At 32.4% G+C, this 26145-nt stretch overlaps 2 protein-coding genes across 3 annotated transcripts in view; one reads left to right on the forward strand and one right to left on the reverse strand.

The window, feature by feature from the left end:
- LOC134710313 (protein stum homolog) overlaps positions 1-26145 on the forward strand; it is a 338001-nt gene that overhangs the window by 1900 nt on the left and 309956 nt on the right. For both annotated transcript variants that reach the window (XR_010106111.1, XM_063570618.1), the window contains exon 2: positions 24785-24958. Coding sequence is in view for 1 of the 2 variants with exons in the window: in XM_063570618.1 (XP_063426688.1) it covers positions 24785-24958 (174 nt within the window). In the remaining variant the exon portion in view is untranslated. The remainder of the gene's footprint in view (positions 1-24784; positions 24959-26145) is intronic.
- Positions 7350-13808, reverse strand: LOC134710312 (retinol dehydrogenase 16-like). The gene is made up of 4 exons (XM_063570617.1): positions 13280-13808; positions 9328-9589; positions 8633-8796; positions 7350-7652 (listed from the first exon to the last, which is right to left on the reverse strand). The coding sequence occupies exons 1-4, from the start codon at positions 13605-13607 to the stop codon at positions 7441-7443; spliced, it is 966 nt and encodes a 321-aa protein (XP_063426687.1). The 5' UTR covers positions 13608-13808; the 3' UTR covers positions 7350-7440.

Raw genomic sequence — 26145 nt, forward strand, 5'->3', positions numbered from 1 at the left:
CTCAGAAAAAAAATCATAACTCTATACCTGAAAGTTCGGTTAAGGTAAATAGATATGTTTTAGACAAGTTCCTGTGTGGATGATGAATAAATGACAGGGAATTTGACCTCACTGTAATAACTTTTATCGGACTATGTTCCTTACGTCGTAACTACAATCCCCTTCCCTTTCATGAATGTGACCTACCGAATTAGACTATTTACCGGATGTGTTATCACATAAGCAACACGACGGGTGCCACATGTGGAGCAGGGTCTGCTTACCCTTCCGGAGCACCCGAGATCACTCCTAGTTAGTTTTTGGTGGGGTTCGTGTTGTTTATTCTTTAGTTTTCTATGTTGTGTCATGTGAACTATAATAATTGTTTGTCTGTTTGTCTTTTTCATTTTTAGCCATGGCGTTGTCAGTTTGTTTTAGACTTATGAGTTTGACTGTCACTTTGGTATCTTTCGTCCCTTTTTAATATTATAGTATATAACCATTTTTCAGTAAACTAGTTTCTTGTCAGATACTATATTAATGTTTGAATAGCAGTTTATATAGGTTTGTTGTCAGATTTCCTTTGTTGAATGTTTTGTTATATAAATGCTTGGGTCATTTTTATTTCATTATAAAGGGTATGTTTAGCAGAACGTCATCAAGAATTGAAAGTGGGTAGGGGATCACAAACCACCAGTCGGCAAAAGACAAATGCATTACCAAAACATAAACGATGTAATCAGTTTTAAGTATAAATAAAATACACAGGAATAAATGAACAACGTAATATCTCCTTCATATTAGTGAGGAAAACTCAGGTGCCCAGAAACGGTCAGAAGTTTCTGCTTGTCGGCTCACCAAAAATATTAACACTTTACTGCAAGGTAATTATACCTGTTTTGAAATATCTGCGTCGTCATCTTTGACGTTTTGGATGTTCAAACTGCAACTTCATAATAAATATAAGAACGATTGGTATCCATTCAACCGAGCCTACGAGACGCTCATGAGTAGTCAAGGTCGTAAAACACCCTTGTGGTTCTTCTAGAAATCTTGAACATTATTCATATTTGACGTGACTTTGTCTTGAATAATAAACATTAGAGTAAAATAGATCTACAATCTATGAGGAAAGGTATTTTAAGGACCTTTAATCATTATCTCCTGAATGTGTTATGATGACTTAAGCATTCATTTTGTGCAAAGAGATCAGTTTGAAGTTGCAAACTTAATCGTATTTAACCTACAGCAAGAGAAAAATCTGAAGGAAGATTTATAAAACATCATTTGATGTAGAGCAGATAGACAATGTTATCAATCTAATTTATAGAAATAACACATTTTTCATATTTAACGGTGAACGAAAATGTAATTTGATTTACAAAACAGAACCTAACATTTATGATCCGCACTAGAATGAGGGAAAGTTGTAGCATAATGCATAATTTGAATTCAAATATCGCAGAACGTATGAGGAATCTAAGAAACTAATACAGTATAGAAATTCTTTACCGTTATTTACAAAACAAACTGGCAGAAACTAACACGTGACCTGATTGTTTTAGAACACTTCAAATGTTACTGTGAAAAAGATTGCCGACAACCATCAACTGCATGGAGGGGGATACATCTGCGCGGAGAGGAATACATCTGCGTGTTTATTTGTGCTGTAAACAATTCTGTTAAAAAAAATCCGTTTGGCCCCATTAACTGTTTTTTCAAACTTCTGTTTGATCTCAGTTTGATGATCTCAATGACCCTCTAATTCTTAAAAAGGAGAAAAGATGGTTTAAATGTAACCCTCTAAAAGAATGTTTATATGTTGATCTTGACACTCTTAGCGTTTTGCCTTGTCAATGTTCTTCTTATAATGGTTTCTAAGATACACGACAATTAATCATTATGTTCTATTTTAAGCCATGGCGGTCTTGTTTACTGACTGACCGGGGAAACGTAAACTTTATATTACCTTCACCTAGGAATCATTCACACCAAGTTTTGTTGAAAGTGATTTAGTAGTTTCATTTCCTATCGTTATTTCCTTGATAGATAAGGAAGCTATAAATTAAACCAAGAGTTCTAAGCGGTGAAGTTGGAATCATTCCTTCGTAAATCTATGGACGCCATCACTTGTTGGCTGACCGTTAAATGCAGATGACGACGGAAAGTGTCGTAACCACACTCCCTCTCTTTTTCTCGAGTGTAAGCTACCGAATTAGACTTATCACCAGGTTTGTATTTGCATGAGCAACACGACAGGTGCCATATGTGTCGTGGGATCTGCTTACCCTTCCAGAGCATATAAAAATTACTCCTGTGGGTTCGTGTTGCTTTAAAAAGAAAAACAAATTGGAGTTACGACGTGAGGAACATATCCAGTATCATCTGTGAGACGATTATTCCATAACGATCATCCAACTCGTGATGGCGTCCGTACAATTTACAAAGAGATGGTTTCAACTTCACCATTTGCAACTCCTGGTTTTATAGCTTCATTGTAAGCAGAGTGTGGTTACGACACTTTCCGTCGTCAAGGAAATCGTGATAGGAAATACAAGTACGGCGATATAGTATCAATTGGGAAATATATGCTCTGTATGCAGGCGTTGCTGGAATGTTGCTACATAGAAATGGAAAGTTCACAATTGGGAAGCTAAAATCATCTCTTTTGTCGCAAAGTTTTGTTTTAGACCGACCCTCATTGTTAATTTCTATATTAAGTCAAGATATAAGGCAGACTTAACCGTATCCGGTGTATCCTTTATCTCTAGTTCGATGGGACATATAGTCACCAAATTTTGAATTATTTAGTGGAAGATTATCATTTCTATAGCGGAAAGTTAAGTTAAAGGATATTTTTAACTTCTTGTCTTTCTTCCTAAGAAGTTTCTGTATGAAGTCAGCCTCATAGTAATAAAGAAACAAGTCGACAAGATGAGGGGCACATTGGCTATGAATACTTTTAGAATAGATGTTATAATTTAGAAAGAGGTTTCATAGAGCACTTGGAAGACTCAGAAATATACCGTTGTTTATAAGGACACTTATGTAGTTTATGCCTCCAATACAGTGATGAAAGATCCTCAGTGTTATTCATCGTTGCTTGAAATTCCAAAGAAACTTTCACGGATTTGGCTATACTTTTTGGACCTCTAGGATTAAAGCTCTTCATCTTTTATATAAGCTTTGGATTTCAAATATTTTGGCCACATGCATCACTGAAGAGACATGTATTGTCGAAATGCGCATCTGGTGCAAGAAAATTGGTACCGTTAATTTATTACTACCACTGGGTCGATGCCTCTGCTGGTGGACTATTAGTCCCCGAGGGTATCACCAGCCCAGTAGCCAGTACTTCGGTACTGGCATGAAAATACGGATGTTTTGTGTTATTAAAATTTGCTGTTACAAAATATTAGAAATTATTATAAATTAAGGAATGTATCTCCCTCATGCAAAGCTCTGACTCCTTTCAAGGATTTGGCTATACTTTTTGGACCTCTAGGATTTAAGCTCTTCATCTGTTATATAAGCTTTGGATTTCAAATATTTTGGCCACGAGCATCACTGAAGAGACATGTATTGTCGAAATGCGCATCTGGTGCAAGAAAATTGGTACCGTTAATTTTATTATATATATATGATTGTTATTTTGAATAAGATACCTGCTCTTCAACTTTTTACTTGTTTGGCTTTATAAATATTTTGATATGAGCGTCACTGATGAGTCTTGTGTAGACGAAACGCGCGTCTGACGTACTAAATTATAATCCTGGTATCTTTGATAACTAACTACAACTTCTAAATGAGGTATCGTCATATATATCATGGTAATCTCAATAATCTGAGCACATAGACAAAAAGGTATTTCCGGGTATTTTTTTACGTGGTAGGTTGTGGTCTTAACTGCTCCATAGACTAACATGCAAAACATGATATTTGAGTTTGTTTGTTTTTTAAACTGCTACATGGGAACAAATGTTATGTACATATCATAAGTGTAGTGTTGTGATTTTGTGATTTAATATAACAAAACAAGTGGTTCATGCTATGAAGAATAAAAATGCAACTCTAAAGTCATAAATTATTTTTTCTGCAGTTTCTTTTTGCTGCTTTTATTCCTCCGCATACTACAGTCGTTATTTATAGAATCGCAAAACCTGTTCTCATTTTTGTAAAATGAATTCACAAAAGAAAAGTCATTCTGTCACCCCACGCGTAGTTTGATAGCAACATGACATGCAAGTGACCTTGATTTAAAAATGTTACATGAAAAGAAAGACAAAACAAATATTTTCTGTATACTATGCTCATTGTCGCATTTATGAAATTCATTTTCCGATTACATGAAATGAGTGCTATTAGTTCATGTAATTTTACTGGCGCCACATTGTAATCCTTTAGAGACAAATTTTGGTGGAAGTTTCCATAATAAAGTAAAAAGATTGAAACGCCACTGAACTAAGTAATATGCCTTAAAATAGGAAATGAATATCGAATAAAACGAACAACATAACAGGAACTGCCAATTTCTTATTTTCTCAGCTGTAAATTTTTCTGTGAATTTAAATCTCTAAATCACCGATCAATAAAGTTACCAGTTTATGGGTAATTTTCTTTGATAAAATCAGAGCTTACATTCTTTCAAAATGAATGTTAAGTTTGAATTGTTTACATGTTTAAATGTCTTGAAGTTGTAAGGCAATTAATTTGCGTTTGGTCGTAATTTGGTCTTGACAGCCTGAAATATAATCAATGCTATTTGTCGGTAAAATGGGTTAATAAAGAAAAGTAACCATGCTGATAATTACCAATATAACTAATATCTCCATAGAGAATGTCAATTCAAAATGAAGAATTTTACAATTTAGCGAATACTTATTATTTGACTTTTTTTTGTTTAAGTTTTCTGATCAGTTTTTTTGTTCTCCGCTGAAAAGTCTTCCCACTGCAGCCGGAGTTCGGTACGTTTGAATCTTGAGAAGCCACAACAACAACATTGTAACGTTAAACTTATTTATCAATCTTCAACAGTGGGGAAACAAATCACAGTAAATCTTTATACAATTGCCACTGCTTTATAAATGTCTTAAAATGCATTCATCTTTTTTCTTCAAGATTTATTGTTGATCTTTGGAGAAAATGGTATACAAACTTTTAGCATTATTGGTTTTTCACATAAAACATCTTCAGATGAAGCCTATAATTGACACCTTTCATCAACAATATTCTGTAAGAAGTTATAAAATCAGCATCTGCTTCACATTTAATGATGAAGTTAAAAGATAGTCACTTTTTAAAAACAGAAACTGTGTATACATTATTAAGGAATAATCAGAATAAGTAATAGTAAAGGTTGTCTTTGATTAAACTCGGCGTAATACCCTTGTACAAATACGCAAAACAAGAAAGCCAAATCTCATTATTATTTTACTCAGTTGCAAAAAAACAGCAATAGAAAAAAAAAAAACACTTAACAGAAAAAAAGTCTGCAAAAGAGAAACACAAAGACTAAAGCCCACCAAAAAGGACGCCAGCTTATCTTCGAATCAATGAACTAGGATTTCTTGTATATACATGTAATACATATCCGTCATCAAATGCCAAAATTAGAATGCAACCAACATATTTTCGATAAAGCCGAATATCTCTGCCTTAGTTTAATTGTTTTCATGCAACTTCTCTGCTTAGCGTCTTCTATGTAATCCGACTATAAGTCAATCTTTTTAAGAGCAACAATAATGTTGCACAGAGCTCACACTTCCCCCTGCCCCTGCTGTAGTTTTGGTTGAAAACAAAGAGAGCATTTCATAATAGCTAAAAAAAAATACATATTTCTTTATGTCTTCCTAGATATGCTTAAACCATTTGTTTCCGAAAGTAGAGCAAAAACCAATCAATCGTTTTAATTTTCATGTAAAAAAACCAGACGCAGTCTTGAGGGTTTCAGGCTGTCAAAGTTATGTTTAGATGTCGGAAGTATCTTTTAAGAGTACGATAATATTACCATAATTGTAAAAAACTGAAGAAAGAAAGTGGTCATAGATAAAGTAGACCGCTGAGTGCCATTAGTAATATACAGTGTTATTCAACTTTGAATGGAACAGAATATCGAAGAAAAGAGCGGGAATATAATCGCGTTTTAATCAATTACCAGAAACAAACCCAAAACTTAACGACAATGTGATTCGCTAGAATCGTTTGTATAAGTCAGTATTTGGTCTATAGAAAACGCAAATGAAGTGAAGAAAATAATGGATAGACTATGTTTAAGATAAGATTTCTCATAGAACTTCCTCAATGCATAACTAATGGCATCTCTTTTACAAAATAATGATTTCCCTATGCGTCCACATGCTTTTAGATAGATTGGAAAGTAGAAAGTATAGAATTAAAAGTGCTTATTTGGCTAGGGTTATATTGTGATTAATCTTGAATTTCAAGGAATACTGTCTTTTTTGTTAAAATCGCTATATTTATGCACATATATAGTACAAAATACTGTATCTAAATTAAAGTTTACATTCAGCAACGTATCAAACTTCGAGGATTTTTTTCATTGAAAGGAAAATATTTCAAAATGAGTTAAACTACTATCAAAGTGTTGAATAGTCAAAGCCAGCGTTCCCGTTACGAAAAGATAATGTGTGTGTACTGGTTTCGAATGGTAGAGATCATGCGTGTTTCTATTTTGTTCTGAAATGTAGTAAATCGTGTGTTTATAAGTGCTCAACTCGAATATTCGTGTTGCTTAGTCTGTAGTTTTCTATGGTGTGTCTTGTGTACTATCATTAGTCCGTTTCCTTTTTAAGCCATGACGTTTTCAGTTTATTTTCGATATATGAATTTGAATGTCCCTTTGATATGTTTCGTCCCTCTTTTAGACAAAGCGTGTTCTCGTCTCGAATAACGGCGGTGCTAGTGTTTCTGTGCTATATTCGACCGTGGAAATTCTTCTGCGAGTAATCATTGAATGGTAATGGTTGATTGTCACTGATTACTCGACATTCAGCTCATTATGCATTATTTGAGGCAGATAATGTTTTTGCCATGGTTTGTCTATATGCCTTTTTATAGAAAATTTCAGTTACTAACACTTAAAAGTTTGAATCACATGCTCTGAGTACAAAGCATGTAAACATGAATTGATAATAAAAAAATTCCCGTGATGTGTCGAGATGTCCATCAAATACTGTACAATACCAAAACAAGTTACAATATGAAACTTTTTTTGTCGATTGAGCGTAGTGTACGCGTTGATACATATTTTGTAGAGAAGAATGATTCAGCCAATTGGTATAGACAGATACAAGACCATGTTATCCATTGATTCAAATGTCTAAAAAAAATATTATGTAAATCTTCCATCCTAAAGTCAATATTTATTCAAAGCAATAGTTAAAACATAAATATTAATGCCAGGAATAATTGGATTAAATATTCGTATGTAGTTGTCTTTTCTTACTTAGCTCCATCAGGAGCAGGCATAGCGTAGTACCAGTCAGAAAACCAATCTGGAAGTAGCGACATTGGCCAAAATTCATATTGACAATCTCTTCCACACCGGTAACGAGCTTTTGGAAACTTAGCAAAAAGTGCATGTTCGATGGCATCTGTTACAGGGGACAAGTCTGGATTCTGTATAGGTGGGATATTCTTGTAGGTTTCCTTCCCTGCAATGACAAAATAATGTATATTGATATATATTGATGGGGGTGAGTTATGCTTTGCTTTTTTGTATTGTTCAAATCTTTAAATGTCATATCATTCTTATTCTCAACAAATAATGAACTATAACTGTATGGGTTAGTACTGTTAGCGAGAATTACGGTGGTAAGGGTGTCTTCCTAAATCTTGGATTGTAAAAAATAGTGAACCAAAGGTCCAGATTTTCTATCAAATTAGCAAAAGTTGATGCAGGAATGCAGAATATTCATTTAACAGAACCAATTTATAAGAATATAACTTATAAATATTAATATTTTTGAAAATGTTGATTATTTTTGTTTGTTTTTTAATTTTTTTAAATTACCATTTTAAGGGGAGGTAACTCTAAAATAGTGCATTTTCTGAAGGATTCTACATGGAATATTCCTATTTTGTATTTTAGTCGGAAAAAACTCACGCTGACCCTATCTTTTCTTTTGAACTTCTCAAAGCATTGTCTGAAAGCTATCTTTTCCTTAAGTATTTAACAATTCTATCATTTTGTTTAGTTTCTAACCACAAAATAGTGTTTTTTTCCTGTATAATCCTTACAAAATTCTGCCATGTTGTCGCGTCTTGTAGCTTGAGAAAATGCGCATTGACCTATCATTTTTAGTATATATTTCATCATATATCAATAGATACTACGTTTTGGCAAAGTATGAACAACTATCATTTTCATTTTAGACTCCCATACCACCTTAAGCCTTAATGAGTACTTCTTACTGGCTTGGCTTATTATGTTGCCTAATGACTGAGGTCATATAACATTATTTTCAAAATTTGTTTGTAACCACAAAATATGTAATTCTACTGAAGGAACTTCTTATTACTTAAGAACGAATGCGACCAAAGTTAGCTGTGAGTGCTATCTTAGTGCACTTTGAAGACTTCAGCTTTCTTGTGTTAGTTTTATTTATTGTACTTCCACTTTGAATAAACTTACATTTTTCTAACCAGTTTGGTCCATAAAATGTTCTTATTTCTTTGTCTGTATCATTATAAGCCTGTTGAAGTTGAGACGCCATTTCGTCCGGATACACAATATTTGTTTTGAAAGCGCCTGGTTCAACACAATGAGCTGACACACCAACATGATACATCTCTTTTCTAAAAAAAAAGAAAACATTTATTACGAAAAGATGTATTGATTAGGGACTTACTATCCTTTTTGAATTTTCTTCGGAGTTCAGTAATTTTGTGATTTTACTTTTTACCAAATGCTATACATCATTTTAATGTATTTTAGTTTATACAGTGCACGTGTTTTAGAGATAATGACAAAGCAAAAGAGTTCCACCAGGACAAAATCACAAAACGACAGATAAACGCACGTATACGTGTCCCTCTTGTTTCCTCAATGATTTTATATCTATAATAATGTAAGGTTCGTTTAAATTATCTTAAACTGGACTCAAACAATCGGACATTGTTCCAACCCCATAAACAGATGGTGAATATACCATAATTCTCTGTTCCAACCCCATAAACAGATGGTGAATATACCATAATTCTCTGTTCCAACCCCATAAACAGATTGTGAATATACCATAATTCTCTGTTCCAACCCCATAAACAGATGGTGAATATACCATAATTCTCCTAACTTTCCTTAGCTTATAGATATTTACTTATACTTACCTCAAACAACTTGACATTGATTCCACTCCACATTTACTTATGTTATAGGCCACTCTACATGGCCACGCTATCAGGGCGGCATCACTTGAAACACTAACTATTCTGCCTTTACTTTGGCGTAGTAATGGTAAAAATGCCTTTGTGACGTACATTGCTCCAAGAAGATTTACCTGCAGTGTTTTCTCGATTGCAGATTTTGAATGTAGTTCCAGTGGAGCACTAATGACTTGAAGTCCTGCATTGTTTACAAGTCCCCAAAGTTCTACAAAGAATTGAAATAACTGTTATTTTGTACAAATTCAAAACTTGCAGTTGACCTTTTTAAAGGTTTCTCGTTTCTCGTTTTAGACCGTTGGTTTTCCCGTTTGAATGGTTTTACACTAGTAATTTTGGGGCCCTTTATAGCTTGTTGTTCGGTGTGAGCCAAGGCTCCGTGTTGAAGGCCGTACTTTAACCTATAATGGTTTAATTTTTAAATTGTTATTTGGATGTAGAGTTGTCTCATTGGCACTCACACCACATCTTCCTATATCTATGACAGCCATCTTGGTTTTATATTGGGGAAAGTAACACGCCTATATGACCTAGATGAACTTATGTAGCCGAGTGGTCTAATATTTCAAATTATGTATCACTTGCTTGTCAATACTGCCACTAAATACCCAGAAATAACACCAAGCACGCACTCAATCAGCACCGGATATATATACCTTTTAAACTTTTAGGGTCCCAAGTTGGTATGTTGACAGACATAATTTCTTTCCAAAGCTAAAATTGCCCCCGAAAAATCTTTGGTTGGATCTTAACATCTCAGTTCTATCTAACCTTACGAGGAGTTTTACTTTTGACTTTGACGCTTACTACGTAGATACATTGACGCTTTTTATGTGTTCTTTGACGCTTCCTTCCCAAACTATGATGCATGAATTGCAGAATATGCGTACTCTATCAACGGATATGTACTCTATCCTGAGTCCACGCTATTCCGATCATGTTTACTCGCTTGTTGCTTATTTATAAGTAAGAAACTACTCATTCAATGTGATAAACTTTGCGAATGTTTGTCCAAAGACCCAGGAAGTGTCATCAGCTCTTATAAGAACTCAAGGTTGTTGATGGACCCCAGTTACTACGACATTAGAAAAACTGATGAAATGAGCAAAAGTGGAAGTAATCGTTTCTGAGGGGATTAATATTGTTCAAATTCGAACATTCATTAAAAAATCACGAATTGTTGGCATTAATTAGAAGGTGAGATGAACACCACTGTGTGATAAATAATGGTGTTTTAAGTAGATAAAGTCTGGAACAATACTTGTTTTTGTCTTAAATACCTTTATAAAGAGTTTGTAATCATCAATACATCCGGCATCTTACTAACACACCTACGTGTTAATTTTCTCGGGTTTTTTTTTAAATTGACGCTTATGAAAAACTTAAAACTAGTAATTGTAACAAGAGCGATGACATAAGATTTCCTGTTTTCACATACTCTCTGTTCTAATCTTTGCATGGTGTTGATCAGCTTTGTCTATTCTTTTCGTTGCGACATACTATGTTTACTTGAAAACTATTTTGCACTCCGATTAATAAACCAACTAATCAAAATACTAGTTTGTGTTACGAACGCAAATATTGTAATCCGAGAACTGAAAAAAAAAGTTCTGGCGTATTTCAAATCATAAGCCTGGTAACTTTAATAACTTTTACTTTGTCGTAATGTTCTATTGTATAGTTTAGTTGTGCGTTGAACTTTCTCTGTCCTCTATGTTCTTTTATTTATGTGTATTGTAGTCCTGTCATGCATGGAATGTATTGTTGTCATTTTAATGTTATATTTAACATGGCCATTAAAGCTTTATTTCTCATCAAAATTACAATAACATAGTTATAGAAAATAAACATATATAAATACAACTATAAGGTACAATTTGTACACATTTGTTTCGTTGTTCCTTTTATATTTGATGTGTTTTCCTCAGTTTTTGTTTGTAACCCGGATTTTTTTTTTTTTTTTTTTTCGATTTATGAATTACGAACAACGGTGTACTACTGGTTTATAATTGGACTCATGATATATAATCAGTAAATTGGAACGCAATAGCCAAGAATGAGTTGTGTATAAAGTTTGTTGTCATCTTCTTTCTGCTCTCTTGATTACGTTGTGTTTGTTTGATTTCTGTCTCATTAGCGTTTGGCGTTTATATACTTTATAGTCACTGAACTGTTTCAGCAATTACATTGTGATCGGTAAACCAGTTGTCATATGTTTTCTTCTAACAGACAATATATATATATATAACGTTGGAATATAACTTAAAGCTTTCGTGTTGACATTCCAACTCAACTTTGCACACTTAGATAATGTTCTAGATCTGTCACTGATATTGTTGTAAATCAAACAGTAAGTAATTATTTCTAACTCCAAAAAACAACACTATTTGTCTCTTTTGCTACACCTTTGAGACAATAATTTGATTTCTTCAAACCAATTATATTGAACAAAGTAACTTTATGACTGAAAACAATATCAATGTTTTTACTGAAATAAGAATCCGAGGGTAACAACGTTATAGATAACCCTCTATGTATGACATCACTAGGATAACACCGTAATGTTTCCCGGCCGTAAAGATTCATCATAAGGAAACGATTTTATAGGAGTGTAAAAGATCTGAGTAAAATAAGATTTTTCAACGAACCAGAGATATTGCTATAATCTCTGATACAAATACTACTTATTTATAATAAGAAATTTTACATAAAAGGGTTGCAACGTTTAGTTTCTATCAGCGCTCATTTTTCGAATTCGTTCAAGATATTGCTGATGTAAACTCTTGGTAAAACATATTATCGGAATCCAATGATAATTCATATTATCCGATTTATGGCTTTTAGCATAAAAGCGCTTATAATGTCGATTTTGATATTATTATCACCTTCAAAGTACGTAACTCGAAAAAGAAAAAAATCGATCGACCTTGATTTTCGAACTCATAGAGATTTTGTTGCTGCGTCTTTCATATAGATTTTAATAGACTTAATTGCTAACTGCATGTATCATCAACAGTTTTTCACGTCCTGATTGACCGGAGCGGATTATATACTGTTTTCCCAATTACTTAACTGTATTATATGTCTCTGTATATATATAAACGAGTCTAAATTGAAAACTACGTTCAAACCTATGATTGCGTTGGATAAAAACCGCAATTTTTATACGTGTGCATGTTAAACAAATTTCATTGTAGCAGGGTCTAAAAACAGCACAAACAACATTTTCCAAAAGATCAAAAAAGTGAAAAAGTATATTTAAACAAAACGCATTTGACTAACAGGTCGAACAACTGATGTTCTTAAACCCTGCTGACTGCCATTGGCGATTGCAAAATAAAATTGATCACAAGATGTAACAAAATGGATCTTAATATAAATTTAATACTAAACAGAAAAACTTTTTAAACTTGTGGCCACGATGTTATGCCGCAAACACACGGTGTCAATATATTTTAGTACACCAGATCCGGATTTCGACAATAAATGTCTTTTCAGTGATGTTAGGGATTGAAACGGTATTTGGAAGGCCATATAAAGAGTATCCTCATTTTTAGAAAAAGTACCCTCATTTTTAGATAAACTCTTGAATTTAAAGAGTCAATATAGGATGAACGGATCATATAAACCGGAGGGAAAATATGATACAAAGCCCTAACAAAAAAATATAAACGAGTCTAAATTGGAAACTACGTTCAAACCTATGATTGCGTTGGATAAAAACCGCAATTTTTATACGTGTGCATGTTAGACAAATTTCGTTGTAGAAGGGTATAAAAACAGCACAAACAACATTTTATATATATATATATATATATATATATATATATAAAATTTAACAACCACTTTTATATGTGGACAATTCTAGACGTTTATCGAAAAATGATTTGTATATTACCTTGACCTTTTTCTAGTCTTGACCGTACAAACTGGACAGCTTCACTAATAGACTTCTCATCTGTAACATCAAGTTTAAGTGTCACTAAACGCGAAGAACATCTAGCATTTAGATTTTTTTGTCCACTTTCCGTCAAACATGCAGCAAAAACGGGAACTCCAATTCCATCTAGATATTTTGCAAGTGAGTTTCCAAAGCCAGAATCGCATCCAGTAATTAGTACATGTTTTTGTAAAATATTGCGCAACCTCAGTGTTCTTAGATAAAGCTCAGCTATTTTTAGTAAAATAGTCACTACAATGAACAAAATAAGAATACCACACAGCATTGTGACTTTGTGTATTTACCTAAGTACTGATAGTGGTTTATCTTATGTTGGTATGTGACTTTCTTCATTGATAAGGTACACGTGTACGTTGAAAGTTTGGAGACTTTGTTTTGCTCAGTTCTATACATGGTTAGGTCATATTTAAGTCGGTGGCAATTTTTCCCTTTCTTATTGTAAGCTCCTCTTTCAAACAAGGTTAGTTTAAACAGTGTCTAGAACTTGAGTAATAATTGTGCTATCTAATTATTATCTCTTGAAGAAACGTAGCAATGACAGATTTTTGTAATCATCCAAACAAAAAATTGCAAATCGCCATTGTAAATTTCATATCTAAATCGCTATCTTTATTCAATTTTTGGAAGCTATAATTCAATCTCGTCTTTGTTGGTTTGATGTTGTTTTTTAGTCTTTACTTGTTTTAAATGTGTTGGGTTTTTTAATTATTTTTTGAAAGAGAAAATGCTTTTGTAGCTCTACATTTGTTGCAAAATTGATTATAGCTATTCTTATCTTTCAAAACAAAATAAAATTGGCTCATTATGTATATCAACTGCAATTTGATGAGACGTATCAAAGGATATGTCAATCTTTTGGGCTCCCTTCCCTCGTAAAACTCATCAAATATCATCTTATAATATTTCAACTGTCTGTATATGATATACTTATTGTTTGAATTTTTAAGAATCGTTAAAATCTGAATATGTACATTGTCTGCTTTGTAAAAGAGTCAATAAATTAATGTGTCTAAAGGTAAAATGTATCTAAATACTATATACAATTCATTTGATATATTTCAGAGCTGATTAATGATTGTAAATATCTTTTAATGATCCACTGAGATTATGCAATCTAGTTATTACTTTAACTGATTATGTACGAACGAGATACACTGACTTATCCATAAATAAAGTTATTATGGTGACATAGGTTGTCTAGTAGTAATAATTCAATGTTGGAAGTATATTCGAATTGTCATTACGACCCATCACTATAATGTTTACTCCGCCAACCTGAGTTCAAACAGTCTTAGTCTATGAACCATTTTAGCCTCACAAAATTAACACATTTCTTAATAATTAATTGTATAGTTTTATATATATATATGTTACTCCGCCACACGCAATTAAGAATATCAGGTACAATAAGTTGCAAAGGTATAATACTTCAATTGATGCTCATTGATATACTCTTATCACTGCGTATTTTAAGTAAATATGATTTGTAGACCGTTATGAAAACTGATTCATTGAAATCCGCGTCTTGCATATGTATGTTAAAGTTATAACACGAAATGAAAAAAATAGCTGCCTTTTCATAGTCAAAATATCAACTTTAATTAAACAAGGACTGCTTCAATCAGTTATTTGACGAGGCACTTCTTGCCAAGCACCGTCACATGCACGAAGTATTTGCCACTAAGCGTTATTCTAACGAAAGTCATCACTTAAATACCTTCGCAAACGATTCGAAATAAAATGATATTTATCTACATGCACTGTCGTATCAAGAACCCAGCTAATCCTCTTAAAAAAGTTAAGACAACTTAAATCCGACAACCACTGACGAAAGTAGATGCATAAACATGTCTTTTTATGAGTACTGGGTATTTTCCTTGTTTTGAAGAATAAAATATATTTTGGAATCCACAACAAATATCAACACAAACAGGTCTATGAAGAATTCATTCGAAAATACCATATCAAGTGATGCTTGAGATGCTGAAAGCGAATGTTCAGACGTTTTGAACACATTTACCGAGGTCGGATAACTATTGGGCAGCGCGGGCTAACCACACTGGTTGGATAATCGAACAGTCTTCATTTCGAACGCTTCAGATGGAGACGTTTACATTATCTCCTATAGATATCAGCTGCTGTACAACGAAATGGTTTATAAAAAATTCTGAACAGAAATATTGAAAAGAAAACATTTTTCATCATTGGCACGAAATTTGTGGACAAACGATTTGTATTTCAACCAGATTACAAAATTGCATGGCTTTTTCGGAAGACGTCCAGTCAAATATCTCCTTCTGTTTGTTGCAAAACATTTTGTTCTAACGTCTCCACACATCCTCATAACTCATTGATATTTCACTGATTATCTTTATTATATAAAATTTCTCCATTTGACGTTACCTGAATGAGATTCTGAAACAAAAACACACTTAAAATATGTCAAAATTGATGCTCATGCTTTCAAGTGCTAAACGTATACACCGTTTGAAACACTTGAATACTACCGTTAACCCAAGATATAAATTACGGTATTCCTTCAATTTTTATCTGTAACAACCCGTGATTAGTTATCATTAATGACATTTCTAGTTTTTATACTCCTCTTGTCTATAGTAATAAGTAGCTGTACATGTAGATTTTATTTAAATGTACAGATAAGCTTCTGTTGGTGTCTGTGCTGGCATAGTGTAAATTAAAGAGTAGTTCATTGCTATGTGTGTAAGTACTAGTATACATAGGCAAAGATATACATTGATAGTCCTTCATATGTTAGTGGATCAGTAGAGCAATTTAAGTGTTAGACCAAATTTTCAAGATTACTGACAAGTTATTTTGACAAGAATTTACTACTAGTATTTATTAATTAAATTCAACTAAAGTTAGATTCTAACATCATATTTAGAAAAGTAATAGCATATATTATTGAAAAAATCGTATAAAGCTATAAAACCAGGTCTAAGCCACCAAGTCAGGAATTTGACAGTTGTGTTTATCCATTCCTTTGGACCATGGACTTTCCGGTTTGAATTTTCCTCAGAATTTTTGTAATTTAACTTTTCGGTAGGATTGTTTGAATTTATTGGACTTTGACAATTTTTTTTGTTTTGGTGATAATAACACCTTGTGTAGTCCGACATTACTCATACTAGGTATGATTGCTATCCATCATGTATAGTCATCCATAAATATAATATTGCCATTTTGATTCGACTATTTGTTCTAGAGTTTGGTGTTTCCGAATCACCTGCACAATAGATATTGATAATTAAAAAAAGAATGATTTGAAATATGTTTGACAATTTATATGAAAAGAATACGGTAAAAGCTCAGGCGAATAAAAAAAAAATCCAGCAATTTTACAAAGAAGTTATATGTAGTCGGTCGATTTCATTTTAGTTAATGCTCTTGCACGTTGCATTTTAATTCTGATAGTGAGGCTTATTTGTAATTTCTCTGTTTGAATTGACAGGTGGTTCACTATAGGACTTTCCAAAGTTATTTCAAACATTATATACTGTTCACTATCATATTGAATTATACAACAAACAGCCTGCCAGGCAGAAGGGCGATTTCAAGATCATTGTGTATGAAGCTACAAGGTTTTATTTTGGTGATTTATTCTGTATGGCAACCTATTAACGTTGTTTGTGGCACTGACTGTAATAACTAATGATCTATGATTGAAAGAAAACAAACAAATGTACATATTTTGAAATATACCAATACAAAGAGCAGTAATTCTGGAATGTTAAAAGTACTATAATATAAAGATTAGGTATAATCTTGTTGTGAAGAATTTATCTTGTGCCAATGCATTTTTAAACAAAGTACTAAATCATGTCCGTTGTCTGTTTATTCTTTCAGAAGTTTTTAAACTCAATTAAGATCATGTTAAATTCATCTTAAAAGTTGTTTACATTCCAATCGGGAGCATTGCACGTGTTTCTGTTTGGCAGCTACAGTAATATACGGTAACAACTTTACAGCAAGATTACAAAGAATTCACTTCTTTACTTAACACCTATTTAATACACCTTTTCGCTAAAGATATATAAATCAACTTTGTTCAAATTAATGTAAAAACACATGAAAAGTCAAATAAGTAAAAAGTCAAATGATGACAAAACGTATTTTGATGCAATGCATAGTTTTTCATCCAAAATCTGATTCTAGCCATTAGGTACTTAATAGTTTTAATGCTGCTTAAATAAACGACAACAAACATATTATTAATTTCGTGTGCCCGATGCGCTTTTCTATGTTTATTCTCCTCTGACAGGAACACTAAAACCCAAACATATATGCAAGCCAAAGATTAAAAAGACTAAACACATAAAGATAAATTACTTCTATATATTATATATATGTAATGTAAATGAAATACAGTTTTTATCTGCATTGCGTAACAAGAGATATATATGCTATACTTACATACATATATCTTACTGCTACGACAGAAAAGAATAGCCAAGATATCATAAAACTCGTATTACATGTTAAAAGTAAAAAATCAACAGAAATTGAATTATTGTTAAACTTTTCGGAAAAAATATATTCGATGCTTATAGTTCTAGTTGTTTTATTGAATATCAAAGCTAGCGCTCAATGTTTTGTATCAAAAGCTTTCCGATAAGATATATCTTCAAATATTTATCTAGCTGTGCTACTGAATGCATAACGAAGTAACGTTGTTAAAATGTGTTGGAAAAACTTTAAAACCGAATTAACCGAAGAAACAAACTAACAATAACCTGCACTAGTGCTCCCAACTGTAAGAATTGTCTGATGGGCTAGTAATGTATTGAATCAAATCAAAAACAGCTTTCGATTCCTACGATAAAAACTTTAAAATTGGTACTTTAAAGCGTACTTGTTTTCTTAACATGTCAATATTTTGTTTTTGAAATTTCGATTTGGCCGTTTTAATTTACATGCATGGAAATGCAAAAAGAAAGATGTCTATTTGACTTCTACCGGTGTATGATATGCATGAATTTGATAAAAAAAAAAAATGCCTGAATTTTCATGATCAATTAAGTCACTTTGAAAAAAAAGTATTCCTTCATGCATTTTGAAAAAATCTTTTTAAAAAATGAAAACAGTTATTACTGTTGGATTGACTGTTGGTGTTTGTAAAACGTTATAATAACTTGTTTTTTTCATTTGCTACCTAAACATTTGGTTGGCGTGAACGTGATGAAGTAATTGTAGAAACATGTGTCGCGAACATTGGAATATTAATTGGTATAAGACTTTTTATCATAATACTCAGGGGAGCATTTTGACGAACCGAACAATATTTTCCAGACCCAATCAATGTTAAAATGATTTTCTCATGTAAGAAATGCAAATTTCAATACAGAAATTAAATCATCGTTTGTATGTATGCTCCAACTGAAATAGGAAAAACGATAAACATCTTAGTTGATTCCTCTACTTTTCATTAAATCCTATTGTTTAGTTTCATGCAACGTTTAAACTACTTCAATATTCTTAACTTGGAACTGTTTATTTACCTTTCTTAACGTTCAATATCTTTTCTTCAAGAACAATTGCCTTGATTAAGGTGATGAATTACATTTGCGATTAAGAGGTTCGATCTTAATTAGAAGGTTTGTTTCAGCAGATTATTAAAGCATACCATTTATATTTCATTATTTATTTTGTTTAATGAATCAATATTTTTGTTTTACTTATATAACAATTAGGACTTTTGTTTACGCCGATATCCCACACATAAGAGAAAATACTTCAAATTAACTTTTCAGCCATCATGGTTTCATTTAAAAAATTGCTCGTCTACTTACAAACAGTGATTTATAATATGGAAGTGTGATATAGTTAACATTGGTCTTGTTCTTTATAATGTTTATGAAGATTTTACAATAAATTCGTTGGATGTGTTGGGACTGATATTTCAGTCTGAGAAACATTCTTTATTTAATTGCTGCAATGGGTATTGAACAAGTTTCAATAACTTCCAGTCGTCTAGGTTTGTTACTATGTGTATTTAATCTTTTTGTTTTAGTCCAGTCAAACTAAGATTTAACCTAAAACTTATTGCAACAGAAACTATTTTAGTTCTAATCTATAGCATTATGCCCTTCATATACACAGAAAAAAGTCCCTTAAAATCTAACTTGCGGAAAACTCAAAATCAGCATTTTTAAATTCCTATGGAAATTAACATTGGAAGGGGAGATACCTCTTACAAAAATAAGTCTTTTTTGGTCAGTTTTTTGGTTGTTTTTCTTGAAATTTATGGAAGGTATGATACTTTGATGGGATTATAAGTTTGTATATGAATAAATTATATAATCTTCTGCTCATAAAATGTACAAAACCGAAGTGATATGGGTAGTTTTATTTTTTTCATGCTTGTTTCACTAAAGAAATTGCAAATTTGAAACTTTGTGACCATTTTGAAAAAAGAATATGAAAATTTGGTATTGTATACATCTGTATATCATATTTTATCAGCAACTTACTTATCTAAAGAAACTTTGTGCTTTGTGTCGATTTTACAGTTTTTTACATGTTAGGGGAGCTTTGATTGCTCGCAAACATGATTCACCCCACCAAATTATGTATGTGCATGTCCCAAGTTAGGAGCTCGTAATTCAATGGTTGTCGTTTGTTGCTGTCTATAGTAATGTATCTGGTGAAATAATGTGTCGTGTGCTATCGGTATCACAAATCTTTGTATAGGTTCTTATACAGAATAGATATATTTGTGTAGGCTTAAAGCTGATAGCAACAAGTAGTTAAAGATGGATTTGAATTGCTCACTGATAAGTATTGTAAATATATCCTGTATGCAAAAAGTTTCAATTATGCACCGCATGATTCTTAACGATGAACAGGTGTCAACTGCACACCATATGAAAAGCTGGTCCTTGACCAGTTGTGAACTGAACAGATACGACAAATACATGCTGGTGGACAAAACAGCAAAGGGATAACGATATATATTCATAATAACCGTTTTTATTGGGTTTTTTTTTATGGTTGATCATTTATCTCTACCTGAACAAAAGGTGCTTACTGGTATCACTGAATAAGTTTAACATATGCTTGATTTGCCGCATCGTATAGGTATTTAATTGTATCAGATTGTAAGCAGTAAGTACAAGTCATTAATCTTTAGGTCAATCAAAATAATGAGGCAGTTTTAATATGGTGGTGAATGACAAAATAACTGCATGATAGTGTGATTCAGTGCGTCTCATAAAGATACCTTACTCACAATTGATAAAGCAACGTTGCAAAGTTCTTCAAGGCCAGAAGTTCAGAGATTTATATCTTCATTTTTTTCCAGATATATTTGCTCTTCTACTGTTATCTTATTGTCTTAACATATAAATAGGCTTACTGTGCGTGCATGACTTGATTCCAATTTATAAGCAAATCATGAAATTCAGAATCGGGCTTAGTCATACAACTCCGAAATTTGTGATTTTTATATATCTATAGGCCCCTAAATATGTTTCTCCATTGATGGATAGAAAAAAAATCTAAAAACAAATAATGTTTGTATACCATCTCCAGAAAATGGCGTGTGTTTATATAATTTAGGGGCTTGCTTCTTTAAAATAGACGTGGAAGAAACAAAGTCATTTGAGTCTATACATTCGATTCCTTCATGTTTATCAAACAGATAGTAACGATCTTATGCTTGCAACTATATATTCCAATGTAAATCGAATCATTTCAATAAACACGCGACGCCGTGTGTGTATACTTGAGTTTCATCCAGTTCCCAACAAAATTGATTGCGGTTTTTAACATGTTTTGAAAATGTTCAAAAGAGTTAACTAACATGCATATGTTCTAGTAATGGACATCATAACACATTTGGTACATAAAACATACAATTGATCTTAATTTATGCTTTGCTTTCCCTTCACTGATCCAAGATACTTAACCTGAAATTCAGCAAAGAACATCTGTTTCTACAATGTGGCTTTCATTTTGTTCCCATTTTTTTTGGTAATGTATGTATTTCATCAATGGAAAATAGTTTACACAAATATAATCGAATAGGAAATAGTTGTTAAGATAAATATTGCTGATTGATAAGGCTCCTAGTCATGTTCAAAGCTCTTGTTTTTGGCACAAGTAATTGATCAATTTTACAACTATTTCCGGGATGGTAAGATACATGATTATCGAATCAATTGTCTGAAATACAGCAGAGACTTCAAAATCTAATTGTATTTGTTAAAATTCGTCAATCTTCTCTTTGTGTACAAGATATTGGAGTTTGTTCAATTGTAGTTGGCATTCTTGGCAGGAAATAACATTTTGCAAATCAACGACTAAATGATAGGAAAAACATATAATGTCTCATAATGTCTATATCAATATTAGACAGTTTGCACGTGTACATAATAAGGATTCACCAGAAGAAAAAAAAACAGCTATCATGCAGTTACAATAACTCACAAACCATCAATGTTGTCAATTCTGATTTATAAGGGGGGTCATCAGTTTAACATTTAACAATGAAACTGACAGCACGGGTGCATTCTCGGCAGTTGATCACGCTTGTGCTGTACATTTTGGCTCTACTACAACTGATCACACTGACATATGAATCGGCAAATTATACATAGGAATCTGCAAATTATACCTACAAATTTATTACATATTATTAATATTTATTTGAACCCTTTAGAATGTACCACCGAGGACTTGTATTTTACCCTTCCGTATATTTGGGAGCGTTATTTTCCCCGACAAACAATTTTTTTCTTTCAATTTTAGCATTACACATAATGGCAGCTGAAGGGAAAACATTCACAAACAAGTTTTTTTCTCAGAGTCAAAAACAAATTATTTTTACTTCAAAAACTGGAAACAAACTTGTTTTCCCAAAATAAATCTATAGCGCCAGACTCGTACTTTAGCACCCTTATTTTAAGTTTTCATTTCAATACATATAAGTATGTTATGCAATTATGGTTATGAAAAATAAGAAAGAGAAGTAGCTTAATATCTAATTATATTTGTTATTTGAAAAACAGATTTTATAAGGAGAAGATTTATGCTGTAATTTTTATATTCACAGAAATTTCGTTGTAACATGAAATACATATTTATATGGTGTTTGACTGTTTGCCAAACACTCTACATTTCTATCAGATGTCACTTAACCACAGTGCTTATATGCAATTGGCCTTATCACATTATTGCATTGCTGATTATAACAATTTGAAACCTGATGTGCTTATCTGTCTTTAAGACTTAAGTTCTTTGTCAACCTGAGCTCATTACCTAATCTCTGATCTATTCTTAAACAAAGTTGACAAATTTTATTCGCAAAAGAATAGACAAGATGTTTATAAAAGCTTTAGTCTATGAAATATACTCGAGGTAATATACAACATTCCCGAAATAAAAAAGAAACATCCACACATACCAGAAGAGTCAGCAATTATCAAGTATGCATCTACCAAATAATAATCACGAATAATAAAGATCATGAAGTAGAGTAACTTTAGCTATAAATTTATCGTGAATGCACAAAACATTTCTCTTATGTTTCGAAGTAGTACATATATAATGTAGATATAATGGTAGATATAAAATCTCTGTCTAAGTGAAACAAGTGATAAATACAACAGAAACTCCCATTTGATTCTTGATTTTTTTCATAGATAAAAATGTCAGTCAGGCATTTATTAAGACTTGTGTAATACATTTAGAATTATACTAAACTAATTAATATGTACAAAGTTGAGGTGGGGCAGAATATACCAATAGGCGTTCTCGTATCTAAATTGAGCCATTTCAGTAAGTGTCTCTAGTTATAAATTGTTAATTAAGACTTTTAAAAGCGTCAAGTTAAAGTCTTTTTCTTTCTGCCCGAGTGTTGCCTTTTACTTGTAGTGGATATGTTTGGCTCAGATGTTTGACAATGACAACATTTCAGATTTTAGAACACCGTTTATGACTACAAGTGAAAGTTTGGCGCTGCTAACCCTTTCAAAGTTTCTGAGTTGACTCTCGGTTTTTGATGGGGTCGAATAGTCCAGTCTTGAGTTTTCTTTATAGCGTGTTATGCGGAAAGTTTTACCTAGGTGTTGTCTGCTTTTCTTTGATGGCCTTGGATACCCCTTTGGTATTTCCTGTTTGTTTTTATGTTTATAAACAACAAATGTGTGTTGCTTTTGTATAAGTTAGTAATTGTAACCTACAATTAAGTTTTGTTGAAGCCAGCACCATGTCTGCCACTGATTTACCATTTCTCTCTTATCCATTATCTTCTGAATGAAAACTCATGAAAGTTTTATTGAAACGCATGTACGTATATATTATAGCTTGATGTAGACATTGTGGAGAAGATATGTAAGATTCTATCAGTGATAGATAAATCGGTATAAACTTCCAGTAAGCAGTGTTTACTACTGGAGTTTCTTTGTGTTTTGAAGTTTTACATCTGAGAATAAAAGTTTTTTGAAAAAATGAAGCTTTCTTCAGATGGCTTCAATTACTTTTTTTTGTAATATTTTAATTAATCTAGTAAAGATAGCAGGATGTCGTTACTCCTACAAAAATTTCAAATGTATACAATTGATAGCTTTGTGCACAGCAGTTAAATCGGCTGCAAAACTATATTTACGAAAAGGAAACATGTGCCATTTTCATGCAAATTAAACGCACTTGCATCCAATCAACAGGTAACGTTATAACAGATTTATCAAATACATAATGATAAATTTAACATAAAATGACGGTTGTAGATATGTTTGAAACAAGTGCATTTGTCTATATTTTAAAATGCAACTCCCTTTTTTATTTGTTGGTAAGTGTAAAACTTTGCAAAGAAAGTCGGTAAAGTGTAAAATTAAAGCCAGAATGATGATTTTTGTAATCATAATTGACACAACTATATTTATAAGATGTATTTTAGGAATTACGCCCATCATGCTTTCAGATTTATTTCAAATTGTAATCCGTACACTTAATTTGATTTTTAATCAGCAGCACAATATTTTGTTCTGTTTTGTCTGTATACAATGATATATTTAATAAACTTTCAACATAGAAAACAAACGGTTGATGGCTTCATGAAATTTACATTTAAACAAATAGATTACAAAACAAGGAACATGAAACAATCATCGATTTTAAAACTGGATGAATTAAACTGTGGTTACACTCATCAGTAAACCGATACCAGCGTCTAACCCTGGCTTTAGGGAGAAACAAAACTATTAAGAATTTCAAAATTTACAATTTTCACGTTAGAGTTTACATAAACATTTGATATTTAATGAAACAGTAACCGAGCGATTTCAATATTGGTAAACAAGTTGCACGAATGTGAGCACGGCCAATTATGCTGGAAAGCGGAACACGATTATTGGAACAAATAAAACCAATGGCATTGTCATCAACTTGTTAGCTTGAATATACTTTACATTTTTATTTCAGGTACATTGATATCTTCCTTTACTGTTTTTTGTGGAGCTCAGACAAAGATAAGTAAACGTAGGAATGCCTTCCTGTTAAATCTGTTGGCCGCTTTCCTACAAATGGTGACATTTCTTGTGATTGTTGGGTGGATATGGAGCATTTTATGGGGTATGAATTTCGTACAGATTGCACGTAAGTACAAATAATTAAAAGTAAGATGACAAACTTAATTGAAGCACAATAAACTTGAAAGGTCCGGGAAAATGTTCACTCTGATTTGTATGTGGTTTGGTCTCAATCGTACCTGATGCATGTTTTCCCTGATAAACGTGGCGTCACGGTCCTCTGGAATCGGTATCATTCCCTTTTCTATTCTATATAAACATCAACCCAACAATGTAAGATCTGTTAATTTGCTTTTGCACTTTTTTTGTTTTTCCCTCACTGGGATTCGAACTCATGCTTCTAAGATATCGTACACCAATCTTGTGTTTTTGGTTATTGGTTAATGGATTTGTTCGTTATTTGATTCTACGAAAAACTAAGGGTTCAACTTGCTCATTTGAAGATCTTTCACAACGATTTGATTTCTTCATGTTTGTCCAGTTCAGCTTTAATGCTCCCAATACACGTGTAAGTCCCGATAGCATTTAATGCTCCAAAAGTTCTATTTTTGACGTATTCGGTTTGAACGTCTTCCAAAGCTTGTGGTAAGAATAAATGTCAAAATTTTGCATCGATGATAAACTAAAATAAATCAATGATTATCAAGTGGCAAAAAATATAACTTTACAAATTGGTTTGGTTAAAACATGTACTTCTTTAAAGTTTCTTGAAAATACTATTTTTTTTACCATAAGCAGTCAAAATTGTAGTCTTGAGCAGAAAGGAGTAGGTTCAGTAAGACCCCTTTTTTGGCCCTTAAATATTGCAGTTTCAAAAGTATGAAAATGTATTCTTTTAGCTATTTACTGGTAAGTAGAATGCTTCTGCTACATAAATATGGGCTATTTTTGACATTACAATGCTCATATATCGGGTACTAGCATAATTAAGTCATGCTTGATTACTAAAATCTTCACAAGTTGAGCATTTTAGTTTAATTTAAGACGGTTTCCGTCTAAAATGAAAGTTGAGCCTTCGTCATTAACGATATAAAAATGGAGGTGGTAGATTTGTATGTGGTTTGGTCTCAATCGTACCTGATGCATGTTTTCCCTGATAAACGTGGCGTCACGGTCCTCTGGAATCGGTATCATTCCCTTTTCTATTCTATATAAACATCAACCCAACAATGTAAGATCTGTTAATTTGCTTTTGCACTTTTTTTGTTTTTCCCTCACTGGGATTCGAACTCATGCTTCTAAGATATCGTACAC

Source organism: Mytilus trossulus, chromosome 3, assembly GCF_036588685.1.
Source record: "Mytilus trossulus isolate FHL-02 chromosome 3, PNRI_Mtr1.1.1.hap1, whole genome shotgun sequence".
Taxonomy (NCBI): Eukaryota; Metazoa; Mollusca; class Bivalvia; order Mytilida; family Mytilidae; genus Mytilus; species Mytilus trossulus.

Bases quoted from the DNA above. Each gene is read 5' to 3' on its own strand.
- LOC134710312 (XM_063570617.1), bottom strand. From the start codon at position 13,607: ATGCTGTGTGGTATTCTTATTTTGTTCATTGTAGTGACTATTTTACTA. The intron at 9,590-13,279 runs GTAATATACAAA...AATTCTTTGTAG, and splicing joins AAGACTAGAAAAAGGTCAAG to AACTTTGGGGACTTGTAAAC. The intron at 7,653-8,632 runs GTAAGTTTATTC...TTGTCATTGCAG, and splicing joins ACCAAACTGGTTAGAAAAAT to GGAAGGAAACCTACAAGAAT.